Below are 23048 nucleotides of genomic sequence, written 5' to 3'. Positions count from 1 at the left end.
CATTTAGCTCTGCTAGGCGCTAGCTCCATCTTGTGGGCTGCTTTAAGATTCTTCTCTGGACAGTTATGAGCTGCAACCTGCCTGTGGTGGGTTTTTTTTTCCCCAACACATTTGTAGCTTTTATTCCCATCACTAAACTGAGCTAAAATTGGACAGGGAGATGTGTGTGTAGTAAAGGATCAGGAGCAGCTGATGCCATCAATCTGCCACATCGTGTAAAAGTGCCATTCAAAACAAGCTTAAAGCTTAAAGCATATGTGGCCGGCTTAGCAGGCTTTAAGACCATATGATGTCGTGTTTTTAAAAAAATGAGATCAACATTTGATTGTTGAAGCGTACCATAAATCCACATAAATGGAGATGATGATGCAGTTTGCAGGTATTATAAATAAACTGTTTATTTCAATTACTATGTTCCTGAAAACAAATGTGCATTAGCATAACATTTAATCCATCTGCTCTATTTGACACCAAGACATGGCATGAATATCACTGGATTAAAGTCTGAGCTATGATGTTCCTATAAACAACTCTTACATTCCTTCTCACACTTGCACATCTGCCATACTTTTTTTTCTGCCAGAACCTGATGTAATTCAGTCACCAGAAGTTAATCAAAATCTTTTGTATTCAGTGTCTCAAATCCCCCCAAATATATCTCTGAAATCTGGCATTTCACTGACATTTACCCAGACAGAGTGATAGACGCCCTGCTCAAGCAGTTGATGAAAACTATTTCTGGAAATGACCCAGCAAGATTGACAAAATGCAAATAAAAAGCAAAGAGCAAATGGATTTATGATCAATATTGGCAACAGCAGATGGAAAACAGATGTCTGTCAAATGGGATTTCTCAATGTTGGATGACGCATTTTTATAGAACAATGCAAAGCATTCAGACTTAAGCATAATGTGCATCTATGGAAGAGTGAATTCAATAAATCAAATGCATATATCCCAAATTCCACAGGACAGAGGGCCAGAGCGGCTGCCAGAAAATACTGAAAACTTTTTCTGCCTTTGGTCAAGGTGAACGATAAGGAGAGAAAACTTTGAGCACATTCGGTTCATTTTACAGTTAGTCTATTAAATTAAGTCTGTGCCAGCCGCTAAATTGTCCTTTGAAGATTGGCTCCAGTCATTAATGGATTATTCTTTTAAATGTTACTTTACAGGAGCGAGCCCATCGTAAACCACATGCAACGAGGTTATTTTGTGACACCGGGCTCATATAAAGTGTTTTATGAACTGGAATGCATCAGAGACAGAACGCTCTTTGGATCAGGCCTCAGACGGTCCTTCTCTGTTTCTGTTTCTTTGCTGGTATTTAACGGTCTTTGGGTGCGTGGTTCGATTGTATAGTCCAAGGACATTTATTTATGACTGAATGTATTTGATCCTCTTAAAGACTGGTAACATGGCACATGTATTATATGCACCCTCATAGCCTCCATTTTCTGAAAACCCTGTAAAATATGCAGTGTAGAAAATAAAGGTACACAGGCTTGTCATTACTGTTTTCAAGGTTATTATCATTCTGTACTGTACTATAGTGAATATTTTTGGCACCAGGCAGGGGAGAACAATGTGTGACGATGTAATTTACAACTGTTTTCATTCAATTCGCTTAAACTGGACTACATCTTCTGTCATTGACGTCAGACTGAAGTTACTCTGCCTACACACCCCAAACTGTATCTAAGAAAAGACGATCACAGACTTGTATGTATTACTCAGTGAAGGACACTGTTACAGGGATCTTACCACAGTTTACAGTTTAGCTATAAATCATACCAAGAATGTAAAACCTGTTGTTTGAGGAGGCTCCAACGTCATCTGAATGTTTTGAAGGTTTCTTCGATTAGGACAGGATTCAGCACGTCTCAGGCAATCACGAGTGCTTTTTTAATTTGTGTATCAGTAACATTTTGCAAATTGCTCAGGACAAAACAAATAGCGTCAAAATGCTTAAGTACAAAACATTTTTATTTTCAAATCTTGAGGTTAAACGTTGATAGATAGATAGATAGATAGATAGATAGATAGATAGATAGATAGATAGATAGATAGATTGATGAGCTGCTACCATTGGCCTGTGTGTTATGAAGCCTAATGGCTGTGGGGAGAAACGATCTACTGCACCTCTCCACCTCAATCTTCATCTTTTTGGCACCGTTTGATCAGGTCAAAGGTCACTGCAGAGACGTGTGGTTGACTTTTGGAGATGTTGAGATGGTAGTTCAAGGTTCTCCTGACTTTGATCCACTGTAGAGAAGCAAAAAGAATCTTTCAGAACAGCCATTCTCATGGTGTTACACGTGTTTAAATGAGTGATTGTCACTTTTCAGAGTCATCTTTCTGCTCAGTTTTCAATCATGTTATTTTAGTGTGAAGACATAGAATCAAACAAATATCGTGACATGGTTTGGTCACCTACAGACAACATATTCATCACTTAAGAAGTTTAGACAATAACATTGAGTTCATATTTACTTTTTTCATTGCATATTTCAGACTTCTTATTGGTCCTCCCCTCGCCTCCTTTCTGTAACTCCTTCTCCACTATCCTCTCCTTTCACCTCCTCACACCTGCTCTATTTTCTCTTCACTCCTCTCCTCCTTACTCCCTGAAACACAAATGGAAGTCCAGACATGTTAACTATCAGGTGAACAAATATGAATTCATCATTAAGAGAATTTCGGTCATTACATCAAAAAAATATTGATATTTACCTTTTTCATTAGAGTGCAAACGTATTGCCCTCCCACCTCCTCTCTTCTCCTCCCACCTTCTCTCCTCTTCTCTCTGTTAGAGACAAATGCAGACAAAATGAAATAATATAAAAACTTCAAAGAATTCAAAACTTGTAAAAACTTGTGGCGAGGAAACAGGGGAACTGCACTTGATGCATAAAACAAATCTAATTATAGATAACATGTCATGTACCTTTTTTTTAGGAGAGGTCATGTTTAGTATCTTCCTCCCGCCTCCTCTCCTCCTCTTGTTCTCTCTAGAAGACAAATGAAAGACAAAATAGCATAGTGAACACTTCATGAACTCAAAAACAGAAGACCAGATAACTGCACTGTATAACATACATCTCATGTCATTACACTTCATAAATACCTTTGTATTAGAGAGTGCAAACGTATTGGCCCTCCCACCTCCTCTCCTTCGTCGGCCTCTCCTCTCTGAAAAAAAAGAAAAAAACTCAGATTAGTATTAAACCTTTTAAAAATTGGTTAAATGAATCACTGCAGAAAACCTGTAAATAGCTGAAAGTACGTACCTTTCCATTAGAGAGTTCATACTTACGATGTCTCTTTTCCTTAAACTCTTTATTATGTACTCCCTTTCATCCTGTAATGACACTTAGTAATTCCAGCCCCCCCCCCCCCCCCCCCCCCCAAACCCCCCACCTCATTTCAAGAGGCATAATACCTGCAAAAAGAAGAAAAGAAACATTTAATTTCTAGTTGAAGGGCGGAAGCGCTTACCTGGAGACTCACCTGTGGGAACAGTCTGGCTCTCTCTCCACCAGCTGTTGAACCACTGTTCCCTCCTCTCCATGCACAGATCCAGGTTCCTCGACCAGTCCGGCACAGGCACGTTCCACAAAGGCCCGAGGCTCACTGGGACCTGCGGATTCCCGGGTGTTACAGGAGAGCCAGCAGGACCAGTTATATCAGCCACTGGCTTCTGAGGACCTGCTCTAGAAGACTCCCTGTGCACAACGGTGGCTTTAGAAGGGAACATTACAGCCAGCTTAAAAAGCCCTAAAAGTGGTTTTGGAGAGCAAGCTCTCAGAGGCTCCCCGGATGCCAGAGGTTGGCTAGAGGAGATGGAGGAGACAGAAGGGGAGGAGTGAGAGGAAGAGCTATGAGAGGAGAGGGTAGGGGTGGGAGAACAGGGAGGACTAAAGGTGGAGGCTGGAGAAAGGGTGAGGGAGGAGGAAGAGGGAGAGGGGAAGAAGAAGTCAGAGAGCAGGGCTGGCGCCGGGATCCTGCGGAGGATGAGTCTCGGGATGCCAGGCTGGTTCGGGGTCGGGATCAGGACGGATGTCCAGGTCCAGCGTCAATCCATCATCTAAAGGTAAAAAGAATAAAAGGTTTCACATCACAGCTCATCATCATATACGCATACAACAAACTTGCTGTAAAAATGTGTGAAGTGTCCCAGGTCAACATTTCTTTCACTGTGTTATTATGCAAACATACTGTATGTAATGTGATGCTGGTACAATGTTACAGCACTCATCACTAATCATCACTTAACACCACAACAACAGCAGAATGAACTAAATGGAGTAGCAGCATAAAAAATACAATTTACAGTAACATTTCTGACTACATGTAAACAAGACAAACACAAAAAATGTTTCAGAATAAACCTAATTAAAATAACATCCTCATTAAAAAAACATGTGTACAAGTCAAAGTTAGGCCTACTTTTAACCAATACTGATCTTATGAAGGATTAGTCTTTATAAAATTAATTATGGACATCTGATGTGTTGTCTTAAGGAGGAGAGAGCAGCCAAATTAAATGTCTTTCCTGCATATTATTGGCTCTGGGAATACCAACTTATGTCCGACAGAATCTATGAATTTATAGAAATATGACACACTTTGAGTTAAAGATGTACAGTGTGTTATTTTAAACTGAATTTCTCAGTTAGAAACTTTTCTAGAAAAATCTTATTTTGCAGAAAATGTTTCTCTGCTGTCTAGTTCACCGTAAATTTGATGAGGCACATTTAATATTATGAAATATTCTCATGCTAAAATGCTCTTTTGTTTTAACTTCTAATACATGAACCATCCACAAAATGTAAAAAAAAAAAAAAATATATATATTAATGAATTTAATGGAAACAACTTTGGGCCAAAGTTTAAAACTACATTCGTTGCTAGGTAACGTAAAGTTATGGAAACAGTATTTTGATTTAAAGCAGACATGCTAGCATTAGCAGTGGATTTATTGTGGGGAGACAAACCGAATAAAACAAATTAAGAAATCAGCTTTTGGTTTCCTTAACAGTCAGATATCACACCTTTTTGAAACACAGTTAAACTAAAAATAGAAAATACAATTTTACAAAAAAAAAAATATTGAAAGGTGAGTTTGATATGTTCAGGGCAAAATAGCAGGAGTTAAAAAGTATCTGAAATCTTACTTTGTGGATGTCGGTCGTTTGGTCAGGACTGTCAGGACAGGTCGTCAGTGAAGGTCCAGGTGGAAAAGTCGTCTTTTGAGCTTGTTTTTTAAAGAAAATATTCACTTTGAGGCAGCAAGAAAAAATCCGTGTGTGCTTTTCTGAGCGTTTGAGGATTTTGTGAGTTTAAATGAAATTCATTTCTAAATAATGCCCCTGGAGACAAACCATAGCAACCATAGAATGTTGTGGTCCGTTCTAAAACCATGTCTGTTCGATCTGTTACCTGATCACCTGGACGCGTTTTATCCAGATTATATCACCAGGTCCAAAACACATTTATATTAAAATAATCCCAATTTAAGGAGCCAACAAAAGAAGTTCAGATGTTCACTTCTTCTTACCTGTTCACAGGTGCACAAGCTGTGTCCCCATACTAAAAAAAAAAAAAACGAAAACAAAAAACAGTAAAGGGACCTCATAGTCAGACACGATTATGAGGGTAATAGTTATATTGGTAATTCTATTCAAAATAAATCGTATTTTTCTTGGTAGAAACTGCAAAAGAATTATTTTGGGAAAAATCTAAATTATTTAGGCCTACATTAAGAAAATATAAGAAAAAACTTCTGAAAGAACCAAACATATTTCTTATAAATATTAAATATGAATTTAATAGGCTGATATAGCCTATGTCGGCCTATCTTTATATTTCACTGTCTTGTTGTTAGTTACATAACCTGGTAAGACTTTATTGGCCATGTGACTGTGGTTTTCTTTTAATTCTTGACAGGAATATAAAAGAAGGGGTTGCACAAATAATTGCACATTATTATTTTATATTCTAAAGACAGTGAAGAATATTGGCAGGAAAAAAGCGGATGCATTTGTTGGCCACATTTTGAAGAGCCTCAAATTAGTTCTTCAACATGGGTTTAAGTTTCTCAGCAATTTAACTTACAGTATGTCAAGTCCAAGTTCAAAACAAGGAAATGGAAAGATTTAATGTACTCCTGACTGACACTGAATTGTATTCATGCAGATGCATATGTGTGAATGCTGCAATTTGATGAGTTTAATCAACTATTGGGCTTATTACTACAAAAACAGTAACCTTAAGGGAAATGTTTCTTTGTCACATGGATGCTACCTGGAGGCTGTGGCTTAGTGGTCATCTCTCAGGTCAGTGGTTCGACCCCCAGCTCCTTCAGCTCCTGCCACATGTCCAATGTGTGCTTGTGCAAGGCACTTAACCCCAAGTTGCTCCCCCTGCTTTGTCGGCAGAGTGTGAATGTGTATGAATGGGATAAGCTCATACTGATGGTCTCTTTACATATCAGCCTCGGCCATCAGGATGTGAATGGATGTGAATGTGTAGGTGTGACCTGCAGTGTAATGGTGATTAGTCAGAAGACTAGAAAAGCGCTGTACAAGCTCCGGTCCATTTACCATTAACAATTGACCTCCTTTAGGCTAGACTACTTTGCTCATACTTGACTCAGCAGAGATTTGTTCGGACGATGTTTCATAACTCCAGTACAGGTGGGAGGTTTCCTCTCCAAACTAGATTTACCTACAGGATGGAAAGTGAGTTTTGAAAGGTGAAAAGTTAAGCAACCGGCAAAACAATGGCTGAGTCACTCATATTGATTCATAACCTTTCCATCCTACTCAGATATATTATTGTCCTCCGGCAGTAAAAAAGAAAAGAAAACGAGAAATCATATTGCGTATTAAAAACACACTCATCTCTTTCTTCATCCATTTTTCCATTTTAGATTCCTCAAAACTATGAAAGCTGACACAAATTTAAACATGAATTATAGATGAATACCTCTTAATATTCCACATTTGAGGTTTAATGTTCTAATTTATATTAATAAAGTACCTATATATATAATACCTTTACAGGTGACATTAATCTGACTTGACCCTAATGTGCTAGATGTCTTTAGCTAGCTCCACAAAAACAGTCTTAAAAAAAACAAAACAAGTATAGTCAGTTTATTTAAGTAGTCTGCATTTTCTGTAACATGATACCACTGATGGATGTTAAATTCACAAGGTCAGTCTTTTATGGACTGCCAAGAGAGCAGCTCCATGCAGGTTAAGTATTGTTAATGTCGGTGTCGATCCTTTCAGAGAGAAGAGTTCCTTTAGAGCTACAGTTCACTGATAGCAAATATTTTAAGTAATAACAGGTTATAGACTATCTGTAAGAGATAATGTCAGAATAAAGGGGGTTTTAATCATGGAAAATGTATTAATTTGATTTTTTTTAAATCTATTGTAGATTTGTGTACTAAGTCGAAATCTGGTGTAATTATTAAAATGTTTTTGTGCACTTACAGTAAGTGTGAATGTTCCCCTCTAAGCTGCCATGATTCATAAACTCATGGGAATGCACAGCAATTATTCATGACAAGTAACACCTCCTATGTGTGGGTGGGAGCTAACCAAGTCATATTGACATGTTTCAGCAAGCAAACCCTCTGATTTCTCACAATTGATTTGTGCAGTATTTACATCAGTTGGTTGTTTTCCACATGGTGACTGACCCTTTTCCAGTAAAATGCTGTAACACTTCAAAATCAAAAACTACAAGAGGCTACACGTAAAACCTCAAGGCTGTATAACATGTTATCGACTGTAGTAGACTAACTGTAGCTCACTGACATCATAACACACTGCTGCTAACGAGTCAAGGCCACGATATTAGACCGGAACTCTGGTGATTTTTCCTTCAAAATAAAATACCTTTCTTCAAAAGTGGAAAATAAAGTTTTGTTTAGCCTTTAAATTAACTTAAATGAGAGGGCAACCAATTTTGAGACAATAAAAAAAGATCATAGACTAAAAGTAATAGTAATTGCTGAATCGTTTTCACAGATACATTTTGTATTTTGCACTTTAAATGCCATTGTTAAATATATATATTTCATTCTAATAAATTAAGCCCCTGTCAGGAGTTTGTAGGTGGTTTAGAGACTGACTGAAACTAACGTAGATGCATTTTAATGACGTACAAAAGCAAACGAGACCATCAGCATACATGTTTTAAATGTGCCTGAAACTGTTGCTATGTGGTAGGTGCCAGACGAAGTGATTAACAACATGCTGCAGATACACTTTTTTTTTTTTTTTTTTTTTTTTTACATTTATCACGGCAAAAATTCATCAATGGAGGTAGAAAGAGGTAGAAAAATACGTTTAGTTTTTATAGTCTGCATCTCACATACTTGGTCGATATTTATGGGTTTGTATTTGTAATTCTCTCACTTCTTTGTAAATATTTATTTCCTCACCAGATATTCCCCTTTAAATTGAGTAGGGAGGATAAGTAAGTGAGTTATATCAACCACAACCGTAACAGTCAAAGATGCAGTCATTTGGTCGCCTGTTTCTGCTTCTACAGATTGCAGATGCATGTTATTTTGAAAAGCCATACCGGAAGTAACGAATACAGCACATTGCCTTGAACTTTTCGCAGTGTTTTGCTTCACCTCCTGAACAAGTGATAGGCGTACTGGAGGAGAAGTTGTCTTTAGTTTCGCCTTCCCCTCTTCGTCATGGAGTCTCAGGGATGTTTCTCCCGAGAGGAAATCAACAGCACGGTGTGGGAAGTCCCGGAGAAATACACACGGCTCAAACAGATAGGGACCGGGGCTTACGGCTCCGTGTGGTGAGTGACTTGACATTTACTGAACGCTGCATGCAGTGTGTGTCGTAGTAGAGACTGAAGTGTGTATGAATGCTACAGTCTGAGCCCTGCACTCATAAATGTTAGCTATACTGTCTGCATACAGTGTGTGTGGTGGGCCTGGGTTATACACTGTATACTACATTACCACTGATAGCACTGATACCACAGTCAGGTGTTATAACAAGTTATAACTTGTTATAACACCTGGCACCTGAAAACAGGTCATGTAGGGCCGGCACTCTAAAACTCATTACACTGACATCTGTTTACCTGTCAAATAAAAGAAACGACATTTTTAAACGACAATAAAGAGGGATGGCTATTTTCCTCTTTGATTTCTATAGGCAGATATTTACAAGTTACATTACTGCATTATAAAGGCCACATAAAACACAATGCACATATTACATAATACCACTAGACATAAGAGTATGTTAATGCACGACAAATTGTATATTTTAACCTGTCTTATAGTACGTCTATTAGTTTATGTAATACATGCATTGTAGAAATGTGAAATTAATAACCAGGGGTTTGCATATGTAAATATGTGTTTCAGGCATCAGAACAAGTGAAACCCAACTTTCTGATTAAGTTACTGTTGCTGATGTAACATTCAAATGTGTGTTTTTGTAAAATGAGTAAATACATTAGGTGCACCCAGTGGTGTAGTGCAGGGTATATGCAGGTATACAGAGTATCATAGAGAGTATCACACAGAGTATACCCACTTCTAAATCCCCTCTGATTCACACCAATGATCGAATGACAATATATGTGGTATGCTGTAATTTTTTTTCCTAGGATGGTGAAGGGATGACCCTCACTCGTCCCTACTCTGTCTCTAATTGGCTCATACGCACTTTCTAAATAGTCAAAGGGAGTCCCACATGTCACTGTTTATAACAGAGGCAGATTATCCTCTGCTGGATGGGCCACATAGCGAGTATACCCACCACTTGATGCACCCAACATTATTCAGTCACATGCTGTTTATGTAGCAGACTAAATAGAAAAAATCAGAGTTAAGGTCAAACAGTTCTGCAAGTTTGGTGATAAAATTGTTGCATGTGTGATATATGACATTATATGATGTTTAAATATTCCACTATTTAAAGTCAAAAATCTTATTTGTAAGCTATTCATTCAATTATAGGGCTTGCACATTGTAAGTTCAGACTATTACAGTAAACTATTGTATCTGTGTATGTGCAGTTATAATGACATACAAATACATACAAGGCTGTTGTCAGTGTCCATAATGGGACTGTACAAAGTTACCAATAACAGGAAATCAGGGCAATAGTTATGATTAAGACATATTGCTCATGGATGCATCCAGGTTCCCACAACAGAACCCTATACCAGAGAGTGTTTTAGGTCATATTTTCTGTTTTTTTTGTATTCATTACATTTTATAATGTAGTTTGTGATTCTGATGTATTCTTAATTCATTTTACATTGAGATAACAATGATAACAAATCAATTCCAATAGTCTGGAAAATATCAGACACTCCTAAAACTGCAATAAGTGCTATTTTTTTTGTCATTATATAAATTGAACCCCTCATGTCATAAACTAGATTGCTTAAAATAATTGGGTACATTACCTTCTTTCCCTGCAATCTCGCTGTGCTTTCATCTCATATCTGTGGGAGACCACATGCACTTAAGACAATTACTGTAGAGTTCAATTTGTGCTTCCATTTCTTTCTCGCACTGCAGGAAATACAAATTGTTTTACATTTAAGTATCCTGCAATTTCATATACATGTTATGTAATTTGTTACGACTTAATTGGATAGTTTTAGATTGCCATTGCACAGAACCCTGGATGATACTAACTGAATATTCACAACTTTTTATTTGGAAAACTAATAGTCATTGCAAAGTGGCAACCTCAGGTGTTGAAAAATGAAACCATTAGAGAAGTGCAAAAAAATGTAGTTCCTTTAGTGTCCACTTGAGGCTGGCTCCAAAAGAAAGTCCCATTAACACCCATATTAAGATGCTATTTGTGACAGCAGAAATAAACGTTTACAGTATCATTCAAAATGTGCACAGCTCATTTTATGCATAATTAGGGGTGTGGCTGATCTGACTGACAGGCGGACGTGTTTAAGACTTTGCCAGGAGGCTGAAGGCCCGTCTCAGCTCAAACTATGTTTGTCTCTGTGTTGACCAAAAGTTAGTTTAACATTTCCAATTTGGCAACTGTCATCACTGGGCTTCAAAACCCTGCCAATGGGTTATGTCACTGAGACGTCACCTATGGTACGTCCATGTTTTATACAGTATATATATTTATATTTAGTGTCAGGCCAAACCAAGAATCAGCTTAAGAGTTGTGAGAAAAAAAGACAATAATTTGAAAAATGTTTATTGCAATTCCCACGAGCCCAACTTGACTTCTTCAGATTCCTTATTTTGTCCAAGAAACAGCCCAAAGTCTCTTTATCCTCTCTCCTAAATGACAAATCCTCAGGATCAGGAAGGTAGAACCAGCGATGACATTCAAACATAGAAAAAAACCCAACACTGAAACAATAGTAGTACAAATGAAAATCCAACGGGCCTTGGAGAAGTAGAAAAAACATATCTGAGAGTGGTTTAACATTCATCCATCATAGTTGATCTTTGGCCTCTGTTGTCAGAGGTGTACTTATTAGCATGCTAAATGTGGACACTGGGGTTTTAAGCTTCATGATGTGGGAGAGTTCTGGTCTATTAAAGCTTTAAAAGTCTGACCTTTAAATGAAGCATCTTCTTATGAACTGCGGTCAGCGCACCAACATTATCTGTAATGATTGCACTTCTCTCAAAAGCCATCTTGTGGGAAATAAACAGAATCATTACCTAGAGTCTGTATGTGTGAGATTTACTGGGCTGATTTCACATATTTATCATTGATGATAAGCTGCTTTGTGTTATATTGACTGTAATATCCAACATTAGGGCATCAAAATTGTCCACAGCATTATGCACAAGTGATGTGTGTAATGCGTGTTGGTGGATGTGGCTTCAAATAGCCTAACAAGCCGGTCCTCCTACGATTTGGTGCCCTGCAGATCACTGCAGACATGCACATCACGAGTTGCCAAACATTAACATGTTGATGCTCAATATACCACACACACACACACACACACACACACACACACACACACACACACACACACACACACACACACACACACACACACACACACACACACACTCTCTCTCTCTGTCAGAGAATGAATGTCACGTACAGTGCAACCTCCATCTGACAGACCCTGTGCTTTTGATTTCAAGCTTCTATATGAGAGGGAAACCTCAAAATAGACCCCCCCCCCGTCGTTTTCCCACTCGTCTGACTTCAAAAAAGTGAAATCATAGTGAAACTAGAAGGTGCATGCAGCCTCAGAGTGCAATGCTAATGTCTTGTTTTTCCATTATTCACCACAGCTCAGCAATAAATGAAAAGACTAAAGAGAAAGTGGCCATTAAGAAGCTCCACAGGCCCTTCCAGTCAGAGATCTTTGCTAAGAGGGCCTACCGAGAGCTCCGACTGCTCAAACACATGAAGCATGAAAATGTGAGTAGGTTATACAACCAAAACATTTCCTGCTTCCTCCATCAGACTGTTCTTTTTATGTGCAACTTTTAGCCTTGAAATAGCACAGTCATGTTGCATTTAAAATATGCTGGAAATACTTGCCCCTCACATCTGCTCCCATGTGTCTGTATCCTCCCAGGTGGTAGGTCTTCTTGAAGTGTTTACAGCTGCTACAAGCCTTGACGACATGCAGGACTTGTGAGTATTTTATTCATATTTGCAGCACTCAGTTTGAGTCGAGAGCACCTCGGATGTTTTTCAGGTTTTTCACCAGAAGAAATGCCTACAGGACTGCAGAACCTTTGAGATGATAGATTTTTTTGTAATTTAGGGGACAGACAGAAAGAGGAAAATGTGTTCAGCTGAAATTCTTTTGTCACTGTAATGACATAGGCCTATCTGTTGATTGGATTTGAAGTGTGTGGTTATATGTAATATGCATTATGGAGAATTATTTACTGTTTTATGGTACAAGTGTTGATTTAAGAAATAATGACCTACTGTCATGTCATACACTGGCCAAATGTATGTGACCATCCTAACTATTAGACCCATGTGTGAATGCTGAACATGTACAAAGTCTAAAACAATGGACACTTATCATTGTGCCATAACAACCCCCACTGTTCTGTGAGCGCTTTCCACCAAATAAGCCCTACCATTCTGCCACAAAGGTATTACAGAGGTAAGCTACTGGCTAAGCTCTTTTCTGGCATTTCAGTTTAGTTGAGAATAGTTAGTTGAGAAACCAAAATGTTCCACTAAAGTTTGAAGTAACCAGACTGACTAATATATCATTGTATGCTAAAGCTGTAAGCCTTTCCTTCAACAGAATGAAGTATTCTATTATACTGTTCTTACTATCTGTTTCAGGGTGGTCACATACTTTTTGCCACAGAGTGTATTGTTTGTAAGGGTTTGTTGTGATAATTGATCTGACCCGGATGTAAGCATTTCATAAAGAGCGCAAAACAGAAAAATGATCTAATTGTTATCTGCAATTGTGCTCAAGAGGTCTTTACATCTATTGAATTTGCTTTTTATTGTAAAGCATACTGACAAAGTAATAAGTACTGCAAACTAGAGCCAGACCAATTAATGAGCCAGGCAATAAAATCGTCCGATATTAGCATATACAGGGACTATCTGTATGCGCCGATATATAACTAGATTTATATACCAGTCAAATAGCATTTCATTTGAGTTTCCATGTATTACACTAGAAGTTCTCTGTCACCTGCAGAGTGTGATATATGAATTACAACAAGTATCATCCCTCTCCAGAGAGTCAAGTGGTGATGCACGTACATGCTCAGTTACTTTCCAGTTGAGCGACCATCTTGTCTTCATTATATATCTTTTCCATAAGTGTTTGATAACTGCACTTGAGGGATCAACGCAATAAATGTGTATATCTAAATCTAACTATCTCTAAAGATCCAAATTGATCTAAGAAAGAATTTGGCCGATATATTGGTATCAGATTTTTCTCTCTCCGATCGATATCGGCCCCAAAAATCTCATATCAGTCGGGCCCTACTGCAGACAACAAAATACTGAACTTTAGGATACAATACAATACAATACACTTTATTGTCCCCTTGTGGAAAAAAACAGTAAGAGAAAAAATTACTCTTTACCAGTTACTCGGAATTTCCAACTTCCAAGATCAACGCACCAAAACACAGCTGAACTTTCATGAGTGACACGTCACCCTGGTAGCGACCTACAGAAGCTTATAATAAGTATTATGTAAAGAGGAAGCATGTATTTAAGGTGGTATGAATATGAGTGCTACATAAACATTGAAAAGCGCTCTAAGCTCCTTAGTGAAAGTATGAATAGATGGATCAGAGCATTATCAGGGAGAGGAGAGTAGCAGCAGACATGAGCTGTGTTCTTGACTGAAAGGAGCTTGTATAGTGTTTGGATTGTTTTCACCTCGCTAATTAGACAGTCCATCTCCTTCCATTCATTCTCTTCTGGCTCCCTCTGCCTCTCTACCTCTCTGTATCTCAGCTACCTGGTGATGCCTTACTTGTTTACTGACCTGTCGAAGGTGCGGGGACATCTCTCAGAGGACAAAGTCCAGTTTCTCGTCTACCAGATGCTCTGTGGACTCAGGGTGAGCTTTTCGTCTTTCCCAAACACCATTTTTATTATCTGACGTACAGTCAAACATCCTAAACACGGTTCAAGGTTAATTCCAAATTATTGTTCAATTAATTCATGCCTGAATTAGACTTATATCTGATTCAATGAACAGATTATATAATGAAGAAAGCTTTCAAGCTTTTAACACACGGGCTTTGGGGCCTTAAAAAGTGATTTCAACACAAACTTGTGATGGATTTTATTTAACTCTGGCAATAAAAAGAGTCACTAAAAGTTATGAAAAATCAAAGAAAAGGGTCAGTGCCATTGTTTAAAATACACAGTTTGCTTGATGACAAGTGTAAAAAAAAAAGTCTTTCAGCACTTCTTATATGTTTAATTACTCAAATAAATCTCTGTTTCTCTCTTTGTGCAGTATATCCACAAGGCTGGAATCATCCACAGGGTAAGACCAAGTCCAATACATTACATCTGAAGATAATACAGTGATCCCCAAAGTGGAGCCCAGGGTTATGAGAGGAGGGGGCGTAGCAAGGCTAAATACAAACAATGCACTCCGTTCTGCACTGCTAGCAAAGCATGGCGGACTTTTGGGGTAAATGTAAGGCTGACCATGAATCTACACCAGACATCACAACTACTAAGAAAAGACAGGGAAATATGGCGAGCCATTTCTCGCTCTCAGCTTCACCAATACAACGATGTGTACGGAGGAGAGCCACACTCATTCCTTTACCACGTCCCACCTGTGTGAGAGACCTGTTTCTCTGCAGTCGCCTCAATCAACAGAAAATACAGATGAAGGCTTGATATTGAAAATGAAGAAAGAGTGTCAGTCTCAAAGCTGCACCCCAGACTTAAGAAGATCTGGAGCACAAAACAAGCCCACACTAGTCACAGAGAGTATAGCAGGACTGAAAGTATCAATCTTAAAAACAAGCTTTTGATCTTTTTTTTTAGGGAGTTGTTTACCCTCAGAGTCAGGTTTAGGACAAATCTGTGAAGTTGGAAGTTTCATGATGCAGATTAACTTTTAACTGCTTCCTCTGTAAAAAGCTGCTTATTGGTTTTTTCAGTTTGTTTTCAAACACTGACGTTTCTTTTCTGTACTTTTTGCAGACAATGATTGGCACACTGACAATGTGTTATGTGTATGATAAGAAAGTGTATGGGAACCAATGTGTTAATGAAAAAGCTCTACAATGGCTCCATTGTCTCTTCCTCGATAAATGAACCATTAAAGATCACTAGTGAGGATGTTTTTTTACTGTGCAGCAGTTTGTGCCGCACATTTCTCTGACTCAGATGGCGCTCATGCACTACTTCCTGCACTGCAAACTTACATGGGAATGTTGATTTAATTTGTCATTGTTATTGAGTCAGAGCAAACTCTGCCCCAACAGGTAGGATGAGTTTAATCCCCTCTGATGTCCCAAAGCATGTCTCGAGATGTCTGACTACACCCTTCAGCACAGGGCCTAGAGTTGTGTGTGCGTGCGTGTGGATAGAAGGGAAATTAGACATACACAGATGTTATATATAGAGTCCTTTTACCTCCCTGTGTCAGACACAAATGCAATTTTAGGATTGTCTACTATCACTGTATACTCATGTTGATAAATAACTACACAAAACCTTGTTTAAACTCAAGTCATTGTTTAGTGACACAAAGTGTGTCTTTGTTAGTGATTTCAAGCAGCAAGCTCTGCAGTTAATTCCAATACTACTACTTCTTATAACACAGTATTGCTCGCTCTGTTGGGAAGGATTTTCTTGAGCATTTATATGACTTTTGTCACATAATTTAACCACAACATACTAATGAATTATATTTATTATTAAGGGAACATGTGTAGGTTAAGCTCTGAAAATTGGTTGTAGCTCAGCATATTGTGTGTGTGTGTGTGTGTGTGTGTGTGTGTGTGTGTGTGTGTGTGTGTGTGTGTGTGTGTGTGTGTGTGTGTGTGTGTGTGTGTGTGTGTGTGTGTGTCTGTCAAAAACATACTATTGCTCTCGTAATTCCAGACACAGTCAAGTTGTTATCAACACACAGTGCCCCTCTTATCCCTCGTTATGTCACAGTATTCTAATGAATGACTGAAGAAAAGCTGCAGCGAGTCTCATGGTGAGCAAAACGTTGAGTCACAGCATTAAATACATGTTTAAAAACCTCATGGTATTCTTACAGCTGAGACAAACAGCTGAGCCATGTGTGGCTATAGAAACTACACGTGCTAAAGCCCTTCTCAGACCCCGTTTTGATTTAGATGTACAGACCCTATAATTTGTTTTTAATCACTATATGCAATAAATACTGTAACCATCACTCAGCTCATTTTATCTGTTACAGGATCTTAAGCCGGGAAACTTGGCAGTGAACCAAGACTGTGAACTGAAGGTTTGTACAAGATTACACAATAAAAACACTTTGATGCTGCATTAGAAAAAAAACATTTTGATTCTGTAGGTAAAGGAAAATATAACATAAAGGAAACAGCACAGATGTACATTTGTTATTCTACAGCTCACACATCCTAATGTAGAAGCATTATGTATGTATTCGGATTAAAGTTCTTGAAGTATGAAAATATCTTTCCAAGAGAGTGACCAGTGATTGATTGTGACCAGGAAGATTTCTGACAGTCGGCTTCTAAATTCTCTCGAGGTTGCATGTTCACAAATGTCCCCTCACAGAAGCTGGGTGGGGAGGTGTAAGGGGGGGAGGGGTTGAAAGAACAAGCAGGGAAGAACATACTGACAATTTGGACTGGCAGAAAACAATTAAAAAAGCTTTACGTCATGTGCACCGAGATGACACCAGCCAAACGCCTGTCGTAGGATAGAAAGGTCATCATCCCCTCCTACTGGAATTCTCTCACCCTGACTTCTTGCGGAAATGTTACTACAGGGCTGGCTGGTATAATTCCAGATAAAATCTGGTTGAAAATGTGTGTCCGTTTGTGGAGTTCTGCACATGCGTGAATAGGGTTTATGTCTGTCAGTGTCAGCACATTTGGCAGATATTATTGGACTTTAGGTCTTTATCGGTTTGGTGTAGAAATCTTTCCAAGCTGTTTCCATTAATAAATTAGCAGTACAGATGTGTGCTATACATTAATCGTGTTCCAGATGATGATCATTGTCTTTGCTTCCATGGCAGATCCTTGACTTTGGGCTCGCTCGCAGCACAGATGCCGAGATGACGGGCTACGTGGTAACCCGTTGGTACCGGGCACCTGAGGTCATTCTGAACTGGATGCACTACACCCAGACGGGTAAGACATTCAAAGCTGTTACATATTCAAACTGTTGTCTCAGATCTTAGTTGGCACGTTGGTGCTGTCCCTGTAACTTGTTTGTTTGTCATCTAAAAACATTCCCGACTCCAGGTACAGCCGCAGCTTGTAGGGCACGTGCTGAGTCAGCAGTTTTTGTAATCCTCTCGTCTGTGCATGAAAAGCATTTAAAGTAGCATGGCTTTCATTGTGACAGTAAATCTTTTTTAACCTTAATCTGTTAGCGGCTGACACAGATGGGTCCGACAGCAGCGCGATAGTGCCGACACTCAGTGATAGAGCTGTCAGTGCAACGGACAGACTTTCCCAGGATTTATGTTTCTATAGGAGACTGTGCTTCTTCACTCTGTAAACAGCGTGAACAGAACCAAATGTAGCCCAGCAACCCTCAATAGGATAGTATTACTCAACGAAATATTCCCCCAACATCAACAGCACAACAGATCCCTCACTGTCTCTTGTGAATAGGAACTTTGCTCAGGCACATAACTGCCACCTTCCTCATTTTTACTGCACTGAACTTAAAGCGATTTGTATACTGCTCGGTTTTTCACTGATGTCTCTTTCTTTCTTGTTTATTCTAGTGGACATCTGGTCTGTGGGCTGCATCATGGCAGAAATGATCAATGGAAAAACCCTTTTTAAAGGCAAAGACTGTATCCTTTCATCGAAGTTGTCCGTATGCTGGACTTGTTACTTTTGAAGCCTGCGTAATGCAAAATAAAGACAAAGGTGTCAGTGTTCACGACTGAAACTGTAATATTAGTTTATTATTTTATTAGACCATTGTAGTAATGAAGGTGGTTGAAAGATGTTTGATTAAATGTTTGAGTGTTTTATGTTACGATCAGCACTGTTACTGAAGTACAGCTTGGAACATAAAGGTCATTATTATATATAGCATGCAGCAAAGACTCATGTTACCCCACGCTTCATACACTAGAGCTACTGCTGCACTACATTACTTACCTTTCTGCACACCTTGTACTCTTTTTGGCTTCTGATGCACTTAACTGAATTATAATCCCCGTTGGTAACAGCTTTACCAAGTGGCTTTCCGTTTCCTTTATATTCTGAACCTTCAAGACATCCCAGGTTTAAAAATCCTTGATTGTTGCCCTTTTACTGCCAGACATGGACCAACTGACTCAGATCATGAAAGTGACAGGAGTACCTGGATCAGAGTTCATCCAGAAGCTGGACAGCCCAGAGGTAGGATAAATAACAGTGTGCGTAAGTCATCCATATACATGTATCCCATGAAATACAGAAATTAGACTGAGATGATTTGAACTAACTGAACCTAGAGCTGAAATGTAGCAATTAATACAGGCTAAAATCACACGAGCAGATCAGAAGCTTTAAAGGCAATATGAAACTCGTCCTAAGGGGGGCACCAGAGGGAAGTCAGGGAAATAACAAAACATGAAGCAGGAAGGTGTGTCAGACAACCCAGTCAGATAAAGATATGTAGATATAAGATAAAACAAAGATGAGTCTTTTCTGCAGTTTACAGTAAGTAGCAAGTTCAGCACATATATTTACAATCAGTGTATGTACATCATTTTCATCATTTATTTCAAAACCTGAGAAACAAAGACTGAAAAAGGAACCATAATGAAGCTCAACACGTTTTTGGTACCTACAGGGCGTGTTCATTTTCTACAAGTGCACTTAATGGAGATTTCTGCAAATCAGTTGCTTACTTTTTAAAAACAGGAAAAGTCATTTAAATATAGTTCTGTCTTTGCTTTTTGGGAGCCGTTTTCCACACGCGTCGGAGGTTCAGTTATCGTTTTAGCAGTTCTCAAATAGGAATGAAATTTACAAAAATCGGTTTTAAAGCTGTTCAACAGTTGAAATGCAAGTAATCTGAATCATTTCACTCCAAAACCAGAGGTGAAAAACACAACAGTGTACACTGGATCGTGCATGAATGATTGGTTACAAACTGTAACTTCAAATGTTCTCAAATATTATTTTTCTACCTTTGATAATAAGTGTCTTCTATCTGTTAAAACAGGCCAAAACGTATATAAAGGCTCTCCCTCGTTATCCCAGAAAGGACTTCTCTACATTGTTCCCCAGATGCAGTGCAAAGGGTGAGTTTAGCCGCAGCTCTTGTTCTATATTCAGATGTTCCAGAAATGTCTAATTTTGATTTTTGTTTACAGTTCTAGTGAAAGCAGAATGCTGGTTTATCCCTGCAGCTGTGGACCAAATGTTTTGTTTCATTTGCTCATAGCGTTTATTTCACTACCCTTTGAGACTCTTTGTACATTTTTCATGAAAGCGTTTCCACTTGCTACTCTAAACAGTGAGGAAGGTCATGAGCCGGAGAAATTCTCTAAAGTCGTGCATCTTTTAAAACTGGCTGTTTTTATCTTTTGGAGTCAGCTAAAAAGTTTACATTGAGTAGAAACAAGACACCGACCTTGCAGCAGCCTCATGACTTTATGTTCATCAAAATATTATATTGAACACATCAACGGATGTCAAAGTTAATGGTCTATAAGTTTGTTTAAATCGTTGGGTTGTTCTGTGCCACTGACCGTTTGCAGGTATTGACCTGCTGGAGAAGATGCTCGTTCTGGACGGAGACGAGAGGCCCACAGCTGAACTCGCTCTGGAGCACCCGTACTTCGACAGCCTGAGGGACCCAGATGACTTCCCCGAGCCCAAAGCGTACGACGACAGCCATGACAACGCCACTCTGTCCCTGGAGGAGTGGAAGCGTAAGTGAAACATATAAGGCAAACACTAGAGGAAGGCATGAAGCAATGTAATCTATGCTGCCTTATCAGAGCTAAATAAAGTCAAGTGATGCTGTAATGGATACAGTGTTTACCGTGTAGGCCATATTGGATGATTTACAATTACACAAACACTTTACTGCAGGGCTTCTGTGGTGATTAATAATTCATTTTTAAATGCCGCGCAATATGTGTCTCTAATGGCTTTCTGTTTAAATTATGACTGGAGTGGTGGAAGTGCTGCACTTGCAGAAAACAAATGGTTTTCCACTTTTGCCCACAGGGTTATGTTTCAAAGAGGTGAAAAGCTTTGTTCCATTCCCACGGAGGGACTCCAAGAGGAAAAACACTCTGACTATGTCTCCCTGATCGGATGATGCCTGTCTTGTCACTGTACAGCCAATGGTGCCCTTGTATATTACAACCATGAACTCGCTCTATGTCTTGTACCCTGGATTTATTTTGATTTTGAGCCAGTGTTCAGTAGAGTGGTTAAAACACTTTTTTTTATGTGCAATTGTCTCCTCAGAGTAGATTGCCCTTTATGTTACAAACGGGATCCTTGTAAATGTTTTTTTGACGAAATGTCACAGGGTTTACTGTAAGATTTACTGTAATATTGTTTTTTTGTTTTTATTCCAATTAAAAGATGAGATTAAATGTGTATGAAGTTTTGTGTTTGCAGCAGAGTGTAAATGTTGCTGCCCGAGACAGTAAACAAACATTCTGTATGAACTCATAGGCGAGTTTTTCTTTTAAAATTAGAGCAGTCTGAAAGTCTGAAATTGAAACTGCATCTTTGAATGTTATTTTAGAAATCATTTAGGGCTAAAGTTTGTGATTTGCCTCACCAATGAAGCCCCCTAAACTTTAATAACACAAAATATCACCACTGTCAACCGGAATATTAAACCATTGCAGTGTGAATGATGCGGAAATTAACTTGTCCCTTTTTTGTGTTTATGCTTTTTCATGTCACAGTCCCATACAGAAACACTGCAATGTCTGCATCATTACTTCACATTTACCCTTAATGACTAAACCAAATCTTTTAGATCTTTCCAGCATGGTGCTATATACTTAACTGGGACATTTAGAGGCTGCTGTGTGATCTATAATCTGGCTTTAGGGCAGGGCTGGGCAACTGGCAGCCTGGGGGCCACATGCAGCCCCTCTGCTCACTCATCGTGGCCAACAAGTCATTTTCAAATATCAATAAATTGTAAACATGAAGAAAACATTAAAAAAAAAAGATCCGTCATAAAGGATTAAAACCTGAGTTGCCAATACAAAACCATGCACAAAGACCAAAAGCATTCAAACATGAAAAATAGAATATTCTCTGTAATGATCTTTAAAAGCTGGTATTTGTTTTGGTCTTTGAATAAATTATGTGCATGGCTGTAAATGTTTCTGTAAAACTTTATTACATGCATTACTGAATGCATTTGAAATTCTTTTTGAAATGTAGGTAAATTATACTGTAATGTATAACCAATAAATACTCTCTTCATTGTACTGAAAAGTGTCTTAATATGGCTTTAATTCTGTTAAATAAATTGATCAGTACTATTTATTATTTAAGTTTGAAAATATAAGTGTTGGTTTTATGGAAGCGATGTGTTTATTCAATTTGTTAAATTACAAAGCCTTATATTTGTCTCAGAGGGCCCAAAACTGTTTTAAGAATGTGGCCCTCTGGCAGTGAGAATCAAATGAATGTGGTGCTTATGGTAAGCAAAGTTGCCCACCCCTGCTTTGGGTAATGGTTGTTCTGTCTGAATCATCGTGATGACTACTTGATCCTGCTGAGGAAACCTATTAATGCCATGTGATATAAAGACAAAAACTGCCTGTCAAATTTTCTATGGATACGTGAGAATATGTGTGTGAATTCAAATAGAATAAACAATTTCTGAGCATGCATGTGTGAACAGATGTTCTGTGTACATGTGAAGACAGTATAGGTGTCAGGTTTTCTTTCACTAAGGAGAAAACTGTCCAGATGTTTTTCAGAAAACTGTTAACTCCACAAGATCAACACTGATGATCTTACAGTCTATGGATTGACCCCGTTAAGTAGCTTGCGCGCGAAAATCATGCCCTAGTGACGTCAAGGGGGCGGGCTAAACTTGTATCAATCTGTTTTAAATCAAGCTATCCAAAAGGCTGACACGAAGGCGGAAGTAACATCTCCCCGTAAAGTTAAGAGAATAAAGTAACGGAAGATTCGTTAAATAAAAACAAGAATAATTATTGCTGTCATCAAAGAAAATTTGATTCACAATTAGCATCAAGTGACCTGTTTGTAATCTTTGTGAGAAAAAAAAATGAAATCCTCAAAGATTAAAAAGGTTTTAGCCTGTGAGGTACACTCAAATCGATTACAAAACATTTAGAACTAAATATCTTTTGAAACCAAAAAA

At 38.5% G+C, this 23048-nt stretch overlaps 2 protein-coding genes across 2 annotated transcripts in view; one reads left to right on the top strand and one right to left on the bottom strand.

The window, feature by feature from the left end:
• Positions 1-23048, bottom strand: part of slc66a1 (solute carrier family 66 member 1) — a 514023-nt gene that overhangs the window by 453623 nt on the left and 37352 nt on the right. The gene's annotated exons all lie outside the window — the stretch shown is intronic.
• Positions 8630-22140, top strand: mapk13 (mitogen-activated protein kinase 13). Its single transcript, XM_061056831.1, has 12 exons — positions 8630-8838; positions 12308-12437; positions 12598-12656; positions 14478-14583; positions 14989-15018; positions 16924-16971; positions 17734-17848; positions 18454-18525; positions 19002-19081; positions 19893-19971; positions 20431-20604; positions 20906-22140. Exons 1-12 carry the CDS (start codon positions 8726-8728, stop codon positions 20989-20991), a joined length of 1092 nt encoding a protein of 363 aa, XP_060912814.1. The 5' UTR covers positions 8630-8725; the 3' UTR covers positions 20992-22140.

This window comes from Labrus mixtus, chromosome 15 (genome assembly GCF_963584025.1).
Source record: "Labrus mixtus chromosome 15, fLabMix1.1, whole genome shotgun sequence".
NCBI classification, from domain to species: domain Eukaryota; kingdom Metazoa; phylum Chordata; class Actinopteri; order Labriformes; family Labridae; genus Labrus; species Labrus mixtus.
This window is presented reverse-complemented; position numbering and strand designations above follow the sequence as displayed.

Excerpts from the sequence above, each read along its gene's own strand:
- mapk13 (XM_061056831.1), top strand. The coding sequence starts at position 8,726 with ATGGAGTCTCAGGGATGTTTCTCCCGAGAGGAAATCAACAGCACGGTG. Across the intron at positions 12,438-12,597 it reads AACACATGAAGCATGAAAAT|GTGGTAGGTCTTCTTGAAGT; the intron begins GTGAGTAGGTTA and ends GTATCCTCCCAG. Across the intron at positions 18,526-19,001 it reads CCTTTTTAAAGGCAAAGACT|ACATGGACCAACTGACTCAG; the intron begins GTATCCTTTCAT and ends TTTTACTGCCAG.